The 23,490-nt window shown below is 40.8% G+C and overlaps 1 protein-coding gene and 1 non-coding gene across 3 annotated transcripts in view; one reads left to right on the top strand and one right to left on the bottom strand.

The window, feature by feature from the left end:
- Positions 1 to 23,490, top strand: part of Sec63 (SEC63 protein translocation regulator) — a 78,431-nt gene that overhangs the window by 49,805 nt on the left and 5,136 nt on the right. Inside the window, exons 13-19 of one of the 2 annotated variants that reach the window (XM_076552375.1) lie at positions 1,403 to 1,550; positions 9,602 to 9,684; positions 12,364 to 12,423; positions 12,552 to 12,725; positions 16,665 to 16,823; positions 18,532 to 18,633; positions 22,629 to 22,727. In XM_076552375.1, the coding sequence (XP_076408490.1) occupies positions 1,403 to 1,550; positions 9,602 to 9,684; positions 12,364 to 12,423; positions 12,552 to 12,725; positions 16,665 to 16,823; positions 18,532 to 18,633; positions 22,629 to 22,727 (825 nt within the window). The remainder of the gene's footprint in view (positions 1 to 1,402; positions 1,551 to 9,601; positions 9,685 to 12,363; positions 12,424 to 12,551; positions 12,726 to 16,664; positions 16,824 to 18,531; positions 18,634 to 22,628; positions 22,728 to 23,490) is intronic. The other variant, XM_076552376.1, reaches the window with a different exon arrangement.
- On the bottom strand, positions 9,079 to 9,190 carry LOC121823320 (U6 spliceosomal RNA). Its single transcript, XR_006064730.1, has one exon. It is a non-coding gene; the product is annotated as a U6 spliceosomal RNA (small nuclear RNA).

The following is a 23,490-nucleotide window of genomic DNA, read 5'->3' as shown; positions in this document are numbered from 1 at the left end:
ATTTCTTAGATTTACACTATCTTTTGTTAGTACTTCTTAATTAGGTGGTTTTATAATATTTTACTACTATAGAATTACTATTTTGGGTTAAGTGAATTTTAACAATTAATATTTTATTTTTACATTACAAAAATGTATGTACCAAGTAAGAATACATCATATACTTTTCACTTTGTTTTTGACTTAGAGGTTGGGCAATTGTTATAGTTGAGTATGAACAAAAATAAAAAATGAAGCATTCAGGCCGGGTGGTGGTGGCTCACGCCTTTAATCCCAGCACTCGGGAGGCAGAGGCAGGCGGATCTCTGTGAGTTCGAGGCCAGCCTGGTCTCCAAAGTGAGTTCCAGGAAAGTCACAAAGCAACACAGAGAAACCTTGTCTCGAAACCCCCCCCCCCCAAAAAAAAATTAATTAATTAAATTAAATAAAAAAAAATGAAGCATTCTCAGAAGTAGTATTGGTGGAGAATACTTGCTTGGTGTGCACAAGACCCTGGGTTCAATACCAGTTAGTTATGGGGGTCGGGGATGTTGAGGGGGAAGGATACACTAATTAAGGAAAGATCATTTCTTTTTTAGACTTTAATATCTAGAAATAGTTTAGAAAATATAAGAAACTGAATTTATAATCCTGGTAGATTTTAAACTTGACTTTTTGGGTGTGGTAGTATGAGCCATGTATCCAGTACACTGGGAGGCTGAGGCAGGATGTCTGTGGTAAATTTGAGGCCTAGTCTAAGTAGTGGACATGAGGCCAGCATGGGCCACACAGTGAGACCCTGCTTTAAGAAGACAAAAGAAAAAAGTTTCCTTTGTATATAGTAGAAGAAGTGAGTAGATGATCGGCTTTGGATTTGGTAGTATTAATTAAAGGTAACTGTATAAGAAATCTGTATTCAAGTTCTCTGTCCTTTAATCAGATTGCCATTATAAATTTCATCAATGTTAAGTAATAATTTGAAACAACAGAATCCTAGAGTTGAAATTCTACCTGCCTCATAATTTAATCTCTGTGAACATAACAATTAAGTATCTAGTGCTTAAATTAAATTTTAATTAATTTAAATTCATTTAACTTACTGCATAGTGAAACCTTTAGAGGCCACCTGTACTTGGAAGATTTTTTATGCTTATAACTGAAAATAAATAAATTTAGGACAATAGTTCTTAAGTCAATATTCTATATGAACATATTTTATTTTTATACTCTTTTTCTGATTTAAAAAAATAAGCTTGTAATGAATTTATAACAAACAACCTTAGTTTTTGTGGTCTTGCTTTGAAATGTTCAAAATGTTAACTCTTTTCTGAAGTTGCTGGATTTTCTTTTGGTCAGCATACCACTAGTTTTCATTTCATGAAAATTTTATTGTGTTTTTTCTTTCTTTTTTTTTCTTTTTTAGTACAAAATTAAAACTATTCAGGATTTGGTCAGTTTAAAGGAATCAGATCGTCATAGTCTGCTGCACTTCCTTGAAGATGACAAATATGAAGAGGTAATGGCGGTCCTTGGGAGTTTCCCCTATGTGACTATGGATATAAAGTCACAGGGTAAGTGGGGCCTTCTCTGTTGCACACCCCATGATTTGGTCTCATTCATTTGACTCAGATTCCTCCTTTTCCTCCCTCCCTCCCTCTCACTGTATTGTCCTGGCTAGCTGCTATCCCCCCATACCCAGTAGCTCCTCCTAGGCATCCCTGCCCCAGACCAGCCAGTTCAGACAAGATGAAGTAATTGTTTGGAGGCCATGGATAGGTGTGAGCCTTTCTAGTTTACATCACAGGACAGCCCATCCTCCACCAGGCCTTCGGCTAGATGGGTATGGCCAGTCCAAGCAGTTGGCCACAGTGGTCTCATCCTCAGCTTTCTAGGATGGGGGGGGGTCACACCTGACTAGGGGTTCATGACATGTTGGGTTCACCCATTGGTTTGCACGCTTACGATTCTTCACTGGACTCCTCTAGAAGCAAATTGTGAGGCATTGTGGCTACAGAGCAATGGCACTCTCTTGGTCAGGTAGCGATGTTACTGATGGGGCTTTACAGACCTGTGTCCCAAGTCTTCTCACCATCGCTTCATCTGGGATCATCTGCCTGTGAGGGGTCCCGTTTGGTCCATTTCTTTTGTGCAAGGAAACTTTCTGGGCCGGCTTTGGGTGGCCTGATTCATCCATCCACTTCCCCTCCCCGTCATGTATTCATTGGGATCCTTCCCAGCTTCCACAGGTCAGCTCTGTCCTGCCTCCCTTCCACACCTACAGAGCTCCAAGGGAATTGTCCGGAGGGAGGAGATGGGGAGTGGCTAGACACCCTTAAAATCATGGTGAAGCTCAGAGTTCGTGGGTGATCTCTGGGTAAAGGGTGAGCTCCTATTCACACCAGATGACCTTTACTGTGCCTTTTAGAGCCCCCGTTACTCCTACCCCAGCTTTTCAGCCATCACCCCCCACCCCCATAAAAAAAACAAGCCTCAGCTTGATTCAAGCGAGGCAGTGTGACTGTACCACAAGCCTGCCCTCTACATCCTCTCCCAACACACTCTTCACCATCTGAACAGGCTGAGATGCCAAATTGAGCCCTTCTGTAGATAAAAGTTCCCAAACAGCCATTTATGTGGCATATTTATAGCCCTGCATCTGTACAGAATACTCTGTAAGTTATATAGTATATAGCGATATATTTTATAGTGTCTCATTTGGAAATGAGGCAGGGTTCTTTTATGTACTGTGAAGAACAGAAAGAGCACCTTTGTATATTTTGTAATACTGCCTTTAAGCACGCCTCTGAGGCCGCCCCGCCCCGCCCCCTGTAATTATGTATGTGACACCCCATAAAAAATTAATAAAATTTACCCCTGTAAATATGTATGTGACGTTCAGACATCTTGTCTTTACGGGTGCTGATATTACAGTCATATTGTTGGTTGTTTTTCACTCTTTACTCTTTGCTCTTTGAGAGGCCCGAAACCCAGCTCCCAAATTCTTACTTATAGATGCCTAGCCTTAGTTTGGCTTGTTTCTTGCCATCTTTTCTAACTTAAATTATCCCATCTACCTTCTGCCTCTGGGCTTTTATCTTTATCCTGTATACCCTTCTTTACTTCTTACTCTGGGGCTTGCTGTGTAGCTGGGTGGCTGGACTCTGGAGTCCTCCTCCATCTCTCCTCCTAGGTCTCCTCTTCTCAGATTTCTCCTTTATTTATTCTCTTTGCATGCCAAGCCCACCTATCCTTTCTCCTGCCTTGCTGTTGGCCGTTCTGCTCTTTATTAGACCCATCAATACAATGCAATGCCTGTTCTAGGCAGGCAAAGTAGCACAACTTCACAGTTATACAAATGCAACGTAAAAGAATGCAACACATCTTTACATCATTAAACAAATGTTCCACAGCATATCTTAAAATATTCTACAACACAGTCATGGACCACTGTATCTGTCTTTAAAACATTTTAATGATGTCATTTGTAATTAGACTTTGGAGAACTGTAGTTTTCTTGTTAAAACCCTGCCTTTATGTGTGTTACAGTTGTGCTAAATACAAAGATACTGTTTTATAGTTGAATATTCTGGATTTTCTTTTTGTGTATCAATCACCTATAATTGGAAATTAGTTCTGAGTGAGGATATGGAAGATTTAACCTTAGTTGAATTCTTCACACATGGAACTGGGCAGGCAATCATGCTCAGAGTGTAGAAGTCACCCTCTTCCTGTGGTTCTTGCTTTATTGCTCATGTCATGTCATAGGCTGCCATTCCTGTCTCAACTGTGGCTGTGCTATGCGGTCTTTTCTTACGTGGATGTGCTTAAAATACTAGTTGTAATCTCTGTGCCTTCGGGGCGGAAGCTGCATCAGGATCCATTGGCAGCTCTCCCACTAACTTAACACCATGAGCTGCTTCTCCTTCAGTGCTTTTTCAGTGGAGTCCTAGCTATCCTCTTGGAATTGCTTAACTTTCCAAAGAACACAAGAAGGGTCCAAATATGATGAAAGGAAGAGATATTTCCAATATATTGTTAAAAGAAATAGTTATTTAGTGCTGAAATTAACATGTATCTATAGTAAGCTTTGAAGATTACTATGCCTGTGTTTCATGTGTTTTTTCATGTCTTTATATCTGTTTTAAGTGAAAACACTTTCTACCTACATAATTGCCCTGTCACTATTTTAAGAGCCAAGTAATATTTTTGAACACAGAATTACAGATTATATTGGTTTATTCTGTCTTTGTGGTACAGTTTTGAGTTGTGACATTCACCAATTCACTGTTGAGAGACATTTTTTTCTAGGTACCAAGAATGCAGGAACATGTTAGGAAGAGTTCATCTCTAGTTAAGTATAGGATTAAAAACAACATAATGACTTAACTGCTTAGTGTTAATGACAGACGTTCTGCCTTATATTCATGTAAAAACATTGAGTGCTGTGTACTTCACTAGCATCTGTAGAACTTTGCTGAAGGCACTTTGCTTTACTGAATTTGTATTCTAATATAAACGAGAAGTAAAGGATTTCCTAAAATTGGGATGCGAGGGACAGGGATGGAAACAGTGTCATCTGGTTTCAGTTCGCCTAGTGCATAGGACATTTACAAAGTATTTACATATAGTACATACATACAGTACATACTTTGGACAGATTTTTCAGGGATTTGGGAGTTTCCTTTTAGATCAGTGAGTTTTTAGACTTTAAAATCACTGACCTAAATGCTGCATTTAGGGACTGGAGAGATGGCTCAGAGGTTAAAAGCACCTGCTGTGCCAGGTGACAGTGGCACACGCCTTTAATCCCAGCACTCGGGAGGCAGAGCCAGGAGGATCTCTGTGAGTTTGAGGCCAGCCTGGTCTACAGAGCGAGATCCAGAACAGGCACCAAAACTGCACAGAGAAAGCCTGTCTCGAAACACTGAAAGTAACAACAACAACAACAACAAAAAACTCAAGACTAAAAAAAAAGAAAAAACAACTTGCTGCTTTTGCAAAGGACCCAGGTTCAATCCACAGCTCCCACCTGGTAGCTCACAGTCATCTATAACTCCTTTAACACCAGCCACACATGTACACATGTATACCTGCAGGCACTCACACACGAACATATAAAGTAAAAATAAGTCTTTAAAGACTGCATTTAAGGTTTTAGTTTTTTTATCTAAATCGGTTTGGGATTTAAGAGATAATCTTTGTTATAATCAATTATTGTAAAACATATATGCTTAGAAAAAATGTTTGAAGAGGTTTATCTTTGAGGAAGTAAGTGTAGTTGGTTTTTTTTTCCCCTTATTTATTTATTTTTTTTAATACTCTTTGTTCTTTGGGGACCCACCACCCAGCTCCCAAATAAATACATGGAGACTTATTCTTGCTTACGAATTCCTGACCTTTAGCTTGGTTTGTTTCTAGCCAGGTTTGTTTACTTAAATTATTCCATCTACATTTTGCCTGTGGGCTTTTACCTTTCTTTATTTTATATCTCTTTCTTTCTTTCTTACTCTGTTCTGTAGCTGGCTATGTGGCTGTTCACTGGCATCCTCCTCTCCTCTTCCTTTTCTCACTCCTCTTCTCTCTCTCCTTCTTCTTCCCTGTTTGTTCTCTCTGCCTGGCAGCCCTACCCCTCTCTCTCTCTCCTGCCTTGCTATTGACTGTCCAGCTCTTTATTAGACCAGTCAGGTGTTTTAGGCAGGCACAATAACACAGCTTCACAGAATAAAAGAATGCAACACATCTTTGCATCATCAAACAAACATTCCATAATATAAAAGAATGGAACACATTTTTAGCGAATATTCCACAACAAGTAAGAATTATTTTACTGTGTTATTTGAATATGTCATAGGAGCCACATAGTTTGAAGGAAGAGTAGAGATTATAAGACCAGTGCTTAACATGGTGTTGGAGATAATTGCTTTCTCTTTATCATTAGAGACCACATAGCATCTCATGGCAGCTCCTCTCCCCCACTTTAAAACACTAAATACTTGTGCACACTGATCACAGGTATTGCAGAGTGAAAAATGTGGATATACATGTGGCCCAGGTTTGAGTTCTGAGAACAGAGGCCTCTAGGGTAGAGAAAGGATAGTGTACCCTTCTTGAGCCACACGGTCATACATCATAACTAGTAGTAGAGTTAGCTGTTATCAGTTGTTGGAGTATACTGTTTTCCAGATGTTGGTGTGTATGGGCCAAGCACAAACTTAGAAAATAGTAAAAAGAGAAACTCTCAGTGAAGAACTTTCTTATAGATAAAATCTGTAGAAAAAGGAATTCATGTCACTGGAGTAGAAGGTGTGAGTAGTCATTATCTTTCTCATTGCTTTGACGAACTACCTTATCAGCAGTCTAAGGGAAGGGTTTACATTGCTCGTGGTTGGAACGGTGTAGTCCAAGTGCTGCAAGTGTCGGTGGCCCCGTGTGAGGCAGCAGGATGGTTGGTGCGGTCAGGAAGCAGGGCGTTGGACGCTGCTGCTCAGCTGCCTTCTCCTTAGTCAGGGCAGGCCGTTTTCTGGCCCACAGGAGTAGGGTAGGCCTACCCACCACAGCGAACCCCATCCAGAAACTCCAAGACATGCTCAAAGGCTTGTTTCCTGTCAAGTTATCACAGAGTGTTCTTGAGAAGTTTTGTTTTTATTTATTATATTGTAGATTATGAGGCTATATGGCAAAATTAAATGTTTACACATACTGTTTAGTATTATTTATTACAAAAGAAATATTCTTTTTTTTAATGGCGTACCCATGGTCCAGGTGTAAGAATGATAAATGGGGCTGGTTACTGGGTGGAGAGGTCACGAGGCATGGCCACGACTACCCAGTATCAGAACTTTATTAGGAGGAAGAGGGGTGCGGGCAGAAGAACCAGGCCTGGGGAGACGCACATGCAGAGAGCAGAGAGAAAGATGCCAATGTAAGAATGATACACAGAGCACTGGTTCCGGTGTAGAGAGGTCACAGTCATGACAGAACCCAGTATCCGTATCAGAGCTTTGTTAGAAAGAAGGAAGACAACCAGGCCTGGGGAAGGAGCATGTGCAAAGAGAAAGATGGGGAGGGGGGACACAGAGAGAGAGGGTGGGCTCTGGGGCCAACTCTTAAAGGGTTCCAGGTGAGCGGGCACAGGTGGGCTTAGGGCGCTACACCATGCTGATGAGCATGCCGAGCGTGGCAGAATCCTAACACCAGGGGCTTAGCTACGTCCGGCGTGGGATGTCTGAGGGGAAAAAGTCTACGTATACTATGTTCTTATGTCTGTCAACTTTATTCCTCTAAGACAATTCTATCAGTTCAGCTATAGCTCCACCAGGCATTCAAGGCAGGAACAACTCTAGATACCAAGCTCTATATCCGTCTACTTTATTTCTCTGGGATGAGATCCTGCCTCCATAGCTTCAGTTCCATCCAGTTCCCTAGCTCATAGTCCTGCTAACGCCTTAACTCCTACACTTCCAACCCCATCTTCGTCCTTCATGTCTTCATTCTCCATTTCCACTACTCTCTACTCCTGGCACTCAGAGAACTCTACCTGAGATCTGCTCACCCTCTATAGAACCTCTGTCTTCCTCTCTTCTCTCTCGCCATGCCGTTCTGTCTCTTTCTACAGAAAATGCCTGCCCTTTCTTTCCCTGGGCACTCGGTTCTCTGCTTCCTCAGGAATGTTCTTTTATCTCTCACCTTGATGTGTAAAATCCCCTTTTGTTCTCAGTCAGTTGCTCTGGGGAACCACTAGGCATTCTCAAGGTGAGGAGATGGTCTGAGCTTCATTAGCACAGGAAACAAAGCTATGTGTCTCCTAAGCTCAGCAGGGGAGTTAGTAACTTAGTAGTTCAGTAGGTCTGGGGAGCTGAACTGTTTGCGATTTGGTATAGGCAGGCAAGGATTTCATAGCAGAGGACAGCTGAAATATTAAAGGCTGGATATCACCAAATATTCATAATAAATGGCTTGCCTTTCCACAGAACCTTGGCCGGTCAAAGTATAGCTTTAATACACAGCTGAATCTCTATAATATATTCTTGGAGCCCACAAGAGTTTTTGTTTTTTATTTGGTGGCTGGTTTTGAGACAGAATCTCATTTCGTAGTTTGTGGTAGCCCTAAACCCTCAGCAATCTTTCTGTTTCTTGTGTACTGGGGTTTACAGGCCTGATCACCTTATTTGGCCTACCAAAGAAAATTTCCCCCAACTTTCTGTTTTGAAATAATTTCAAACTTAGAGGCACATTACAAAATAAGTGTTTCCATTGCCCCCTTTCCACAATAGTCTTATTACATCCTATATATCTTGTATATAGTAAATTATGTATAGCCATGGACAGTTGCACTTAGAATTTTAATACCTATTATAAAGCTGCAGTGTTATTGGTAGCAGTATTGTGTATATAGGAGGTATGTGTATGTGTGTTGCATGCATGTGAATATAGGAATGGATGTATAAGCATGCAGAGACTATAGCAGGATGTTTGGTAGTTTTCTCCATTGCTCTTTTCCCTGTTGCATTGAAGTAGGCTCTCTAACTGAACCAGAAACTAGCCTTTTTGGCTGGGCTGGGCAGCCAGCTAGCTCTCAGATATCACCATTCTCTACCCCCCAAAGCTGGTATTATACATACTTTGTATGCCTGGCTTTTCATGTGGGTGTTGACAGTTTATACTCTGGACCTAATGCTTGCAGAACAAGCATTTACCATCTTTTCTGCTCTGTTAGTTACTTTTCTGTGGCTGAAGAGTCCATGACCAAGGCAACTTAGAAAAGAAAGCATTTAATTGTGGCTTACGTGATAGAGGGTAAGTCCTTGGCCATGATGGCAGGGAGCCTGACAGCAGGCAGGCAGGTATGGCACTGGAACAGTAGTTGAGAGCTTACATCCTGATCTGTGAGTTGGAGACTGAGAACATGGAAGGCAGGGCCTTGTGTGGGCTTTTAAAACCTGAGAGCCCCCTTCCAGTGTCACACCTCCTCCACAAAATGCCACACCTCCTAATTCTTCTGAGAACAGTTCTATGAGCTGGGGACCAAACATTCAAATATGAGCCCATGGGGACCATCCTCTTTCAACTCATAGCATCTGCTGGGCTGTCTTCTCTTTTAAAAATGTGGAACTGTATACGAATTTGCATGCCATCCTTGCACACAGGCAGTGCTCATCTTCTGTCTGTTGTCCCTGTTTTAATATGTCTTCCCAAAGCTAATGCTTAAAAGCTTTGTAATGAAACTATATTGAAGTTAACTGCTTTAAATATTGTCTCCAAATGTTTAAGGTCATTGGGAATGTTAGTTTTCATTATTTTCGTCTCACAGTCAGGCATTGGTCAAAGAAGTAAACTTTACAGTATCTGCAGAGTTGGCTCTGAAATTTGTCAGCGCTAACTGTGAACCTTGTTTCTTAAAGTGGAAATGACGATACATCCTGAGTCTTTTAAGGATTAAATGAAGCGGTTGTTGAAGGCACCAGGAGGGATTTACAGAATATCAATAAATTACTTTAATAAGCTTAAACATAATATTTTCAAAATACTGAAGTACCAGATTGTTGTGTGGAAGTTAAATATTGCTGTGTGCGTTGACTTGGAACCTGTTTTTTATATTTTGCTCTATCCTCCTATCTTACAGTATTGGATGATGAGGATAGCAACAACATCACAGTAGGATCCCTAGTCACAGTGTTGGTTAAATTGACAAGGCAGACGATGGCCGTAAGTAGTTTATTTGTATAATTTGTTTACTTATACTTATTATTTTGCAGGTTTATTTGTATATTTGTTGGTTTGTGTGTGAATGCATGTGTTTGCACATGGATGCATATGTATGTATGTGGAGGCTGCAGGTCAAAATCTGATGATGCAGTGTTATTTTTCAGATGGTGTCTCTCATTGGCTTCGTATTTAGTGAGGCTTCTTGGCCAGCTAGTTTCAGAATTGTACTTGTCTCTATCTCCCTAGTACTGGAATTATAAGCATGTGCTGCCCATCATGCCTGGCTGTATTTTTTATTTTTTAAGATTCAGTCATTTTGTATATATGAGTGTTCTGCCTGTCTGTATACATATACACCGCATGAGTGCCTGGTGCCTACAGAGATCAGAAGAGGATATTAGATGCCCTAGATGGTTGTGAGATACCATTTGGGTACTTGGTATTGAACCCAGGTTCTTTGCAAGAGCAACAAGTGAGATACCCTTTCTAGGCCCCCAACCCCATGCCTTTTGTTTGTTTTCGAGACAGGGTTTCTCTGTGTAGCTTTGGAGTCCTTCCTGGAACTCTCTCTATAGCGCAGGCTGGCCCCAAACTCAGAGATCCACCTGCCTCTGCCTCCTGAGTGCTGGGATTAAAGGCGTGCGCCACCACCGCCCGGCCCCCATACCTTTTAAAACATGGATTCTGGTGATGACACTCAAGTCCTCATGCTTGTGGTGTGGCTAGCACCTCCCTGACTGCACCACCCTCCCAGCTCGGTTGTTGTTTTGTTTCGTATTTGAGACAGGGTCTTGCTGTGTACCTACACTGTCCTGTTCCTTTTGGCTCAGCCTCCTGAGGGCTGTGACCACACATCCCAATTTATTTGTAATTGTATTTTTGTGCTTTATGAGTTAATATTTTTATGCTTTTTTTCTCAGTTTAAGTATGTTCTTAAAACACAAGTTCTAAATGAACAAGATCTAAATGAACAAGTTCTGTTAGATGTTTTATAATACTAGTTTTCGTGATAGAGTTTTCATAGGCACTAAAAACTGGAAATGAATTAATTCTTCATGTTTATTGCTAATTGTCTATGATATAGTTATGTAAGTATTGTTTTTATACTGTAAAGTGCTACCTATGTAGATTATTGTTGGTAATTTCAATGCCTCATTTTAGTCAATTCTTTAAAGTTTGTTTTAATTTTACTCAAAATATTTACAAATTACACTGAAAATAACTTTCTGATAATGTGAAAAATTTATGATGTTTGGAAAGAAATTCAAACAGATAGGAAAGTATAGGGAAAAACAATGGTCACTCTGAAACCCCACTGCTAATTTCTTGAAATATCCTAATAGATGTGTGCTGTAGAACTAAATGTTTTGAGAGGTTTTTTTGTTGTTGTTTTGTTTTTTCAAAACTCATTTCTTTCACTGTCCATTATTCCTTATCAGCCTCACATGGCCTATTCGTGGTCCTTTTATATCTTACCTTCACACTCAGTTTGGATCTCTGCAGTAAATTTGCATATATACACATACCATGTACTTTGGTACTTGCCTTACTCATTATAAATACAATTGCATGTAATTCTTGCACTTTTTCCTCTCCATTTCTATTGTATGTTTGTTATCGTTCAAGTCCACTAGTATTTCATGTGTATGTGCGTGTGTGCATGCTTGCCGTTGTGTGGCTGTTAGAGAACAGCTTGTTGAGTTGGTCTTCCTTCTACCATGTGGGTTCTAGGGATCGAAATCAGGGTGTCAGGCTTTACCTGGTGATCCCTGTCATTCATGTTTTTGGTAGACCACTATTTCAACTCATTCAACTCTGGCTTCTACATCTGCACCCCACCCCCCCATTACTTCAAACAAACAGAGAAAACAAAACCTTAGAGTGCAAATGTGGTGGCACATGCCTTATCCCAGCAACTTGGGTTCGGGAGGCTGAGGCAGGGGGATTGTGGATCCAGGGCAGCTGGGTTATATGATGAGATCTGTCAAAACCATGAAAACAAACAAAATGGTGGTGCCAGCTTATTGGCCTCTTATCAGGCTAGGCTGTCTCTTGTAGAGCTTAATTGTTGGGTTTTTTTTTTTTTTTTCATTTATTGGCTATAATTCAAAGACATTTATTAAGCACAACCTATATCACTTGTCATTTTCCAGTATGCATTCTTACTAGGTTCTAATTGAGCTTTAAATTGTAAATTTATAGTTTTTGTATTGATTCTGATTAAATTGTATGGTTACTAGATATGTTTTTAGGATATATGGATTTTCTTGGTAATCCGTGATACTAATGAATAAATGTATAGTGGTCCCTTGAAGGTGAAAAGTAGAATAATATGATATATTCAAATTCTCATTAAAATATTCTTGCTTGATTGCTATTAGAATAAAATGAAATTTTAAATTGAAATATTTTTGACTTTATAATGAATTTGCATGTATTAAGTCATTGAATGTGTTAACTTAAGTAGACTGTACTTTTCAAAGTCTGTTTCTGGCAGCTCTAAGGTACTTCAGAAGGTTGCTCCCTGCATATGAACAGAGTTAGGACTGCCAGGCCTTCTCACCCTCTCAATTGCAGCTAATTAACAAGACCTTCATGGACAGATGTTTTGGAGGATGTTATGTTTCATCTGAGAGACACACGTTGACTGATAGATATTGTTGTTCTTCTTGCCTCTAGGAAGTATTTGAAAAGGAACAGTCCATCTGCGCTGCAGAGGAACAGCCTACGGAAGATGGGGTAACAACTTGAGTTTTCTTACCTTCTTTGGTTGACTTAATTACTGCGGGGTAGAATAGAGTTCATGAAATAAATGCAATAGTTCTAGAAATGACTGTTGAGCCTTCATAGTCACCTGTGCTTTGCAGCAGAGTGATGCCAGCAAGAACAAGGCCAAAGGAGGATGGCAGCAGAAGAGCAAAGGACCCAAGAAGATGCCCAAGTCCAAAAAGAAGAAGCCTTTGAAAAAAAAGCCCACAGCTCTGCCCTTCCCCCCGGCCAAACAGCAGAAGCAGAAGCAGGCCAATGGAGTTGTTGGGAGTGTAAGTCTGTGGTCACTGTCACTGTTATACTGCGGTGTGGTCTGTGTATATCAAACTGTTCAGATACGGCGACAGCTGCTGAAGTTCACATAGGAAGACGCACACGAAACCCAAGGCAGGATTTGCCCTCCCTTCTTACTCCTCCTTCCAAATGCTGGAAATTGAACCCAGGCCTCGTGCACACTAGGAAATGCTCTGCCACTGGCCTCCACCCGCTCAAATCAAGATTTAAAAGCTCTGGGCTGAGAGATGGCTCAGCAGTTAAGAGTATCTACTGTTCTTACATAGAACCTGAATTCTATTCCTAGCCCCTATGTGGCTACAACTCCCTGTAACTCCATTTCCAGGGGAATAGTCACCCCTGGTCTCTGCAGGCAGCTACAGTCATATGTGCACATACCACACACAGATAATAGGCGTATACACACAATTAAAGATAAATACTTTAAAAATAATTAAAAACCTTATTAGCGTTCAGGAGAGCTCCTGTATGTCCCTTCATATAGTCAATGATTCTTCACACAATTAAAGATAAAGATTTTAAAAATAATTAAAAACCTTATTAGCGTTCAGGAGAGCTCCTGTATGTCCCTTCTTATAGTCAATGATTCTTCCATTGATTACTTCATCTCTTTACCCCACTACTATGACTATAGTCACTGTAATTTTACTTATTAATAAACTTCATATAAACGAAATCATTCTCTAAGATTTATGTGCATGAATGTTTTTATCTGTATGTATAAATGTCTTTGCACCATGTGTGTGCAGTGCCCTGAAGAGCCAGATGCAACCAGAAGAAGGCAGATTCCCTGGAACTGGAATTGCAGATGATTGTCAGCTGCTGTATGGGTTTTCTAGAAAAGCAGCAGTCAGTTCTCTTAACTGCTCTGCCATCTCTCTAGCCCTGACATCTCCCACTCAGCCACCTCTGACCTCCCTCCTTCCTCCCTTCTTTGAGTTTTTGAAACAGGATCTCACTATGTAGCCCTGGCTGGCCTGGAACTCACTATGTAGACCAGGATGGCCTCAAATGTACAGAGATATACCTGCCTCTGCCGGGATTAAAGATGTGTGCTATAATGCCCACTATTTTTTCTTTTTCTTTTTTAATGCCAGGTATGGTGATGTATACCTTTAGTGAGGTAGGGGCAGATGGATCTCTTGAGATGGAGACTACCCTGGTCTACAGAGCAAGTTCTAGGACAGATAGCCAGGGCTACACGCTCGTGCGCGTGCGTTCTTGCCTGAGTGCCTGGAGGCTAGAAAAGGGTGTCATATCTTCTAGAGCTGGAGTTACAGGTTGTCATGAACCTCCTCATGTAGAACTGAATTCAGGTCCTCAAGAAGATCAGTACTTGCTCTTACCCTCACACCAACTCTCCAGCCCCAAAGTTTTTATATTATGTGGATGGATGTTTTGCCTGTGTGTATGTCTGGGCACTACATGTGTTGCCTGGTACTTGTGGAGCCAGAAGAAGGCATTGGATTCCCTGGAACTGGAGTTAGACATTTGTGAGCCACTTTGTGGGTGATGGGACTCAAACCCAAATCCTCTGCAAGAACAGCCAGTGCTCTTCACTGCTGAGCCATCTCTCTAGCCCCCAATATTCCTTTAGAAAAAAAAATTAAAAACCATTAATTAATTGATTGTGTGCATGTTTGTGACATGTATGGAGATCAGAAGACAGCTTATAGGTTCTCTCTTTCTACCATGTGGGTCCCAGGGATTGAACTCAGGTCATTAGACTTGGTGACAAACACCTTTACCCACTGCACTGTCTTCCTGACCCTGGCTCAAGATTTCTTTTGTATTATTTGTAGTGATAGTTCAGAGGGAGAGAGACTTTGCACATACATATTGGATGCTATTTCATTACATAAATGCACTATCTCTCTGTTCTGTCTGGGTTTGCCATTTTCATCTAACTAAAGGTGCTTATATAGTACACTTTCTGTGCATGGGTTTTTGGTCATTTTCTGCACAGCCGTGGGACTGAGTCATAAATAAGGTGGTTGTGTTTAACTCATCAATAGAGCCAGTTTCCAAATTCTACATTTTAAACCAACCCAGCTGAGGGCCAGAGTCCGGTTCCTATGTTCTCGATTCTACTTCGTTTTCCCTCTTGCTTTGACCATTTGGGTGATCTGTAGTGATACCACTTTGTTTCCATTCACGTTTACCTAATGATTTGAGTGTTTTTTCATGTACTTATTGGCCATTTTGTTAATTTTGCTCATGGGTTGTTTGTATTATGGATTTGATAGAGCCCTTTACGTATTCTGGGTATGAGTTTCTTTCCTTTTCATAAAAAGTAGCTTTTTGGTAGTTATCATTTTAATTAAATCTATTTTAGTTTTATTATAGCCGGGCGGTGGTGGCGCACGCCTTTAATCCCAGCACTCGGGAGGCAGAGCCAGGTGGATCTCTGTGAGTTCGAGGCCAGCCTGGGCTACCAAGTGAGTCCCAGGAAAGGCGCAAAGCTACACAGAGAAACCCTGTCTCGAAAAACCAAAAAAAAAAAAAAAAAAAAAAATCTTTTTATAACTGGGTGTGGTAATGCACGCCTTTAATCCCAGCACTTGGTAGCAGAGGCAGGTAGACTGAGTTTGGCTGGCTACATACTGACTTGTAACCAGGCTACATACTGAGATCCAGACCAGTCACAGCTACATAGCCAGACCTTATCTAAAAAAATTTATTTTCTATTTTTTGGGAATTGTATACATGCATACAGTGTATTTTGATTATAATTATCTACCAGCTCCTCCCAGATCTACTTCAAATTCCTGTCCTTTTTTTATTTTTTAAACACTAATCAGTTTGTGCTGTGTATACTCATGGGTGTGGGACCATCCACCGAGTGGGGTCAACCTGCCCGGGGCTACACCTTAACTGACTTTCATTCCCACACATTATCATTAACTATCAATGGCATCTCTGCTAGGGGTGGGGCTTCATTCTGGTGTGTTTACTAATTTGATCTTATGCAGGGACCACAGCAGCAGTGAATTTATTTTAATATTACCTTCAGCCCTGTGATCTATCTAGAATGAATTTTCATTGATAATGTAAATTATGGAATATTCCAGTATTTGTTGAAAGTACAATCCTTCCCTGATGACTTGCAGTAGTGTTTTGTTTAGAACAAGCGGCCATATTGCTTGTCATATGCCACTCTAGATGCCATAATCCCGTCTACCTGCTGCTTGTGCCAATGCCACACTAGCTTCATTGTAGATGTCGGTTTTTACACACTGTAGTATGAGCGCCCCGGCTTGTAGAGTTCCTTACTTTCTTAACTATGTTTTATCCAACTGAACATTTAGAATGAGTGATAATCTTCACTAGAAAATGATTACTGAGTTTAGATTAGCATTAATTGAATCTATGGTTTGGTATGGGGAATTAATATAGCATTTTTGCTTAGTTCTTGTTTACATTCATTGCCTGTCTTTATTTATTAACTTAGAGCTTCTTTAAATTTTCCTAGCAGTAAATGGCAGATATGGTACATTTGTGCTGCTCTGTACTTGATAACTTTTATTGGTGGTATTTTAAATGACATTTATTTTCATTTTTCAGTGACTGCTGCTTTGTAGGAACATAGTAGCTATTTCTTAAAACATTGACCTTGTATCGAGATGTCTTAGTGACTTGACATTGATTTCAACATTTGTAGGTATTTTAATAAAGATATCCCACATAAGCAATTATGGCCTTTGTGAGTAAAGACAATTTTACTCACAAGTGTTGTTTTTTTCTTTTGAGCCTCTTATGCCCTCCATTTCTGCCTTTGGCATTTCTTTGCTGGCTAGAGCTTTGGTTGTGAATATTGAAATTCTAATCCTGAGCCAGTTCAGCTCCATATGTACTCTTCAGAGAACAATCTGTGCTGACTGAAACGGAAGGAACTTCTGTTTGCTTTTGTCTTGTAGGAAGCTGCAGCAAAGGAGGAAGAAGACGACATTTCTGACAAAGGCAGCGACTCTGAAGAGGAAGAGACCAACAGAGAGTCCCAGAGTGAGAAAGAGGACGGCAGTGACAGAGAGTCTGATAGAGAGCAAGATGAGAAACAAAACAAGGACGACGAAGCAGTAAGACCTGATGTCCCCACCGCGCTGTGCTGAGGACAGAGCCCAGTGCACACCTAACTCCAGACTGATAGTTTAAATCACTTGGAGCAGGTTTCGAATGATCCCCGGAGCTGGTTTTTTCATTCCTTTGCTTGTTTACTTGCCTTAAAAACTCATTCATTTTTGAATTTTAGTACTTTAAGAGTGCATTTGTTTTGAGGAATTCCTGTCAGGGATTCTAAAGAAAAATTGTTTCAGACAAGGATTGGAATCCCAGTTTTCTTAAATTTGTTGAAATTACAAAGTGGAGCAGGTTCTGTGTCTGAGTGAGACTAGTTTGACCTCCTAAGGAAATTTTCAGTGATGATGGAAGGTGTCGGTGGAAATAGGAGTGAGGGAAGGTGGCTGTGAGACAGGAGCAGTCCATGGAAGGTTCTCCATGGGCTTCCAGGTCATACTGAGAAGAAATATCACTGTGGACCTGATTGGAGAGTCAGTTAAAGGGAAAGCTTTTAGAGTGTCACCTTGTTTGTGTAAGGTAACTAAGAGTTGATGAAGATGGTGAGGTACACTGTGTGCATGAAATTTCACTTGATTTTTGGGAATGATACAGAAAAGAATATGCTGGAGGCTTTTTACAAATGAAGTATAAACTGATGGCTGTTCACCTGCTCTTTTGACTGGGTTTGATCTAAAAGTAACCCTTGTGGTATGAGATAGAAAACGTGATCCCCTGAATAGTCTCTGAGGCAGGAGGGGAATCCTGGAAGAAGTAGGGAGTGGGGTCTTTAGTGCTTTTAGACTTAAGAGAATTACAGAGGTTGTTTCCTCAGCTCCACTCTAAGAAAGGTTTGCTGTGTCGTTTTCTCAGAGGCAAATCAAGGTTTTATAGACAAGTAGACAAGTTTTTTTTTTTTTTTTTTAATTTATTTATTTATTTAGGATCTCACCATGTAGCTCTGGCTGTCCTGGAAGACCAGGCTGGCCTTGAACTCACATATATCTGCCTGCCTCTGCTTCAGTGCTGGGGTCAAAGGCATGCATCACTACGCCCAACTACAGACGAGTTTCTTTAGAAGACCAAAGAAAAATCATTAGCCAACAGATTCATAGTCTATTCATCCTAAGCATGATTTAGTCCACAGAGTCCAGGACAAATACAAAGTAGCTTTTACCTTTGAACGTCCTGGCTGTCAGGGCCAGCAGACTTAATATAAACGTTGTGGTATGTACAAGAGCTAATCCATGTTATGCAAGCTGTTGTCATGGCTTCAAGGTGTGATCAGCTGAGTTCTGAGGTAGAGGAATATTCATGTAGGCTTTCCTTGGGAGTTCATACATTAGGACTTCACTGTCCTGCAAGAACCAGGAGTAGGAGATTATAGACTGGGGTGTGAACAGAAACCCGCAGAGGGTTGAGGGCATGTGAAATGCTTTGGTGACTTCAGAGACGTGTAGGTAGTTATGATGACAAGAATACAAAGGACAAGGAAGAAAGCCGTGTACACCAGGCTCAGGGTCAGATCTCAGCAGCAGTGCCAGCATGCTGTGGGGCTTAGAGGCCCCGTTAAGTTCGTGCCAGACAAGGGTGAGATTTGTGGAAAGAAGGAACTTCCAATCCTCAGTAGCTGCTTGGCATTGTCGAAAGTAAAAGCTGAAACTCCTCTGAATGGTCTCTGCACCATCCCAGATTTCAAGTATTTCAAGTAGTCTGTTCTTTTTCTCCTAGGAGTGGCAAGAATTACAACAGAGCATACAGAGAAAAGAGAGGGCTCTCCTGGAAACCAAGTCAAAGATCACACACCCTGTGTATAGTCTCTACTTTCCTGAGGTGAGCTGCACCCAGCCTGGTGTTTCACTGTTCCATTTCTTCTTTCCATGTGTCTCTCATTGGATTTTATTGCTGCAAAGTGTAATAACTGGTTTATTTTTGATAGGTCATTATCTGAGTTAGGGTTTATTGCTGTGAAGAGACACCATGATCACAGCAACTCTTACAAAGGAAAGCATTGGATTGGGTCTGGCTTGCAGTTCAGAGGTTTAGTCCACTATCATCATGGTAGGTGGCATGGCAGCGTGCAGGCAGACACGGTGCTGGAGAAGGAGCTGCGAGTTCTATATCTGGATCAGCAGGCAGCAGGAAGTAAATAGACTTGAGCTTCTGAGAAGCCCGCCCCCACAGTGACACACTTCCTTCAACAAGGTCACACTTGCTTTAACAAGGCTGCACCTCCTAATAATGGCACTCCCTATAGGTCAAGTATTCAAACACCTGAGTCTATGGGGTCGTATCTGTTCACACCACCACAGGCACCCTCATAGTAAAGGATATATTGTAACATGAATTACCTTCTGTGAATATGTTGTTTACAGGGGGATAAACTTTTTAAGTTTATGTGATTCCCTATGCTTCTGTCATCTCTGCTCCTCTTACTGAGTCTTGTGTTTAATGGCTGTTTGCATTTGGTAGTGAGAAGAGGCTTTATAAGATGAAGGCAGTATTTTGACTTTGGTGACTTGGCTGTTCTGAGTCGTTCAGCCCCATGAAGTTCTAAATAGGATGGAAGATTCTTCTCTCTGAGGGTTCCTTACTAGCTCCTTGTACCACGAAACTTGTTTTTGACCCCAGGAACTATCATCGTTTGTGGAGTGTATGAGCCCATGGGTGGTAGTTAATGGGACCAGCTCCTTTGGGCTCTGAGCAAAGTTGGGCAAGAACTGAGCAATACCCAAACTGAGGACCAAGTATCACAGTGCCATCTGTGCCATTGTCCTGCTCACTTTTGAATGACCTGGCTCACTCTGTTGTTGGTCTGGAAATGACTTTGGAATTCCTTTGACATTTTGCTTTTGAAAATGATTCTGTCTTGGAGCTGAGATCAAGTGCTGGTTCCTCTAGTTCATAGAAACTGATCCATGGCCTGCTTCACAGCTTTGCCACAGAGCCTTCCGCTCTCCTCATGCTTGGACAGCAGTGGGTTAATGTATACAGTCTGCTTTCTTTTTTTTTTTTTTTTTTTTTTTTTTTTTTTGGTTTTTTCCGAGACAGGGTTTCTCTGTGTAGCTTTGCGCCTTTCCTGGAGCTCACTTGGTAGCCCAGGCTGGCCTCGAACTCGCAGAGATCCGCCTGCCTCTGCCTCCCGAGTGCTGGGATTAAAGGCGTGCGCCACCAACGCCCGGCTACAGTCTGCTTTCTGTTTGAGAATATCAGTCCAAAGATTTGGGGGCCTTCTAAGTCCAAGTCCTAAATGACTTAGATTTCCTAGCAAAAAGTAAGTGGCTTTGCACAGACTGTTGTTTGGACTTGGAGTAAAGTCAGCCCAGGGTTCCATCTTAATATTCATGCTGATCTTCTGACATGGCTTATGTTTTAACCCATCTGATAGGGGCATTTTGCCCATTGAAGTGATAGCCTGCCAACACCAGGCTTCCTGAAACCAAGCAAGTAAGTTCTGCGTGTTGATTGGTTTAAAAAATCAAACAAACAAAAAAGTGTGGGATGAGGTAAACACTCATCCTACATAATTGGTTCCCATGTAACTTACAGTATCATTTTAGATCACGCTTAGTTAATAAGCAAAAGCATTGACTCCCTTGAAGTGTTTTATCCTCAGAAATGCCTTTTCCTACTAGAGTCTGAACCTCATGGTCAACATTTGAAACTCATGATCTGTGTGCCATATGTGGTCCACAATAGCAATGATTGTAGCCTAACACAAAATCATAAACTTAAAACATTGAAGGGTTTTTGTAATTTATTTATTTGTTTATTTTTTGTAGTGTGAGTTTTATAGATGATAATGTTTCACAGTGTCTAAAGGTTGCCTGCCCCCTTATCTCCTAAAGGTCTCACCATGTGGCCCTGGCTGGTTTTGAACTCACACAGGTTCATCTGCCTCTCTAGTGCTGAGATTAAAGGCATGTGCCACCGAGCCTGCAGCCTGCCTGCTTTTGCACATGATGCTATTCGTGAACAAAGTCTATTTGAGCATAACTTTATTCATTCTTTTCTCACTGCAACAGCAGATCTGAACACCCACAAAAGTCTCCATTAGTATTGATTGTTGAGATTGTAGGTTCATATAAACTGTGTATACACGAAACACACACACACACACACACACACACACACACACACACACACACACACCATCAATCATTCTGCAGCCTCATCAGTCCTCAAGTTAAGCAGAACTAAATTTTTTTTTATTAGGCGCTGCTCTCCTCATTGCACATTTGTGATTTACATATTAGCCTTATTCATGTTAATTCATGCTAAGTGCTTTGTGGCCTATGGCATTTAACAGAAGAGCTTTTAGTTGAGTCTAAAGTAGCATTGTTAAACAGATACACAAGTAATCATGGAAAAGACAGAAGAGTCAGTCAGATGAGTCGGCAAGTACATGCACCTCCTATCAGCCCTGCTGACCTGAGCTCCAACCCTGGGAGCCACATGATGGAAAGGAGAGGACTGACTCCACTGGTTGTCCTCTGACCTCCACACATGTGTCATAGCACACATACACCAACATACATGTAAATATAAAAATTAAACATTTAAAAAATATTAAGATAACCAAGCACGACAAAATGTTACCAAGCCACCTTAAAGTGTAAAATAAAATGGAAGCCGGGCATTGGTGGCGCACGCCTTTAATCCCAGCACTTGGATCACAGAGAGATCCTCACAGAGGCGGATCTCTGTGAGTTCAAGGCCAGCCTGGGCTACCAAGTAAGCTCCAGGAAAGGCGCAAAGCTACACAGAGAAACCCTGTCTCGAAAAAACAAAAAACAAAAAAAAAAAAAAAGGAAAAGGTATTGATTTGTGTTTAAAAATAGAAATATTGCCCAGAGAAATGATTTCAATAGAATTTCTCTCTTTTCTTCCTGTAAAAAAAACAAAAACAAAACAATAAACAAAACAGAATATCTTTGTGCCTATCGGTAGAATTTTCTTTTTTTTTTTTTTAAGTGTTGGAAACTTGAGAGTTTAGGATAGGATAGCGCTATTTTGGCTAAATGTATATTTAGCACATACTGGAGTTTATTTTTAGCTTCCAACATTTTTCTTTAAAACATGGTATCTTTCCTACTCAGTCCTTAAAACAGGTGATACTAAGCACATGTCTAGCAGTGGTTCACTAATGGGAAATGTAGCATAGTGATGGTACTGGGCACACTGAGCCTTAGTGCATGCAGACTGCTAGGCCTTGTGTTTATTAATAAAATCATTTTCTGTCTTTGTTCTGTCATTTCTCATTCCCAGCTCTCATTGCGTATTATAGTGGCGGTTCCCTAATGAGCTTCTTGTTGTTCTGATCTTTCAGAAGTTCAGCTAGAAATGCTGACCTTATTAAAATAGTAGTGTGCAATGAAAGATGGATATAAGCTCTTAAGATCTGAGGTGTTCTCTCTAAGTGTGAAGTGTTTAATGCATTGGTATTTTTGTTGGGCTGCCCAAGTAAGTCCCTTCCACTCAGTAGAAGTGTCTATCACTAGGTAGAATAACTGGTTTTTGTGTATGATGCGCTTAATTATTTTCCCTTTTTAGAATATCATTTATCATTTTAAAGTAAACTACAGATTTTTAATATTGAGAACCATTAATAGGCTTAATTCAAGTTGTTGAGACTCCAGAAGTTATATGTAGAATTATTTGGGGAATAGTGAATGTATCTTGCAGTGGGTTTGTTCATCTGCTAGGCACTGTATCAGTGCTGAAAATGTAGCACTGACCAGGACAAGGATAGCATCTCTAAACTAAGACAAGGGAAAGCTGGTTCTCCAGTTCTTTCTGACAACTCATGCTCTTTTTCTTCTTTGCAGGAAAAACAAGAGTGGTGGTGGCTTTATATTGCAGACAGGAAAGAACAGACATTAATATCCATGCCATATCATGTATGTACACTGAAGGATACAGAAGAGGTAATTAACCAACAACACTTCTGTTTTAATATCTTCACCTTTATGATGCTTCATGAAATTTTGTTGGTTTTCCTGGAACTCGCTTTGTAGACCAGGCTGACCTCGAACTCACAGAGATCTACCTACCTCTGCCTCCCAGGTGCTTAGATCAAAACCATGCTCCACCACTGCCCAGCTTCATTAAATTTTTATTAATTCAACTTTTTGTATTTTTGCTCGTTGTATATTTTTTGTTGTTGTTGTTGTTGTTGTTGTAGTTAGCTTCAAACTCCCTATGTAGCTGACACTGGCTTTGAATTCCTGATCCTTCTACCTCTATTTCCCAAGTTTTGGGATTACAGACTTGCATTACCATACCTGGCAACTTACTGTAGGCGGAAGTTTCTGTCCCACCTGCCAATTCCCAAATGACCGACAGGGAGATTCAATATTAATTACAAAGGCTTGGCCTATAGCTCAGACCTGTTACTAACTAGCTCTTACAGTTACTAATAGCTCTTACAACGTAAATTCACCCATTTCTATTAATCTATATATTGCCACATAGCTTGAGGTTTTACCTGTCCTCCAGCATGTTTGCTCCCTCTGTGTCTCCTGGAAACTCCACTGACTCCACCCTTCTTCCTCCCAGTATTTCAGTTTGCCTGTCCCACCTGTACTTCCTGCGTGGCTACTGGCCAGTCAGTTCTTTATTAACCAGTGAGAGTAATACATATTCACAGTGTACAGAAGGATTATTCCACAGCAACTTAGATGTTGTTTG

This window comes from Peromyscus maniculatus, chromosome 16, assembly GCF_049852395.1.
Source record: "Peromyscus maniculatus bairdii isolate BWxNUB_F1_BW_parent chromosome 16, HU_Pman_BW_mat_3.1, whole genome shotgun sequence".
Lineage (NCBI taxonomy): Eukaryota > Metazoa > Chordata > Mammalia > Rodentia > Cricetidae > Peromyscus > Peromyscus maniculatus.
This window is presented reverse-complemented; position numbering and strand designations above follow the sequence as displayed.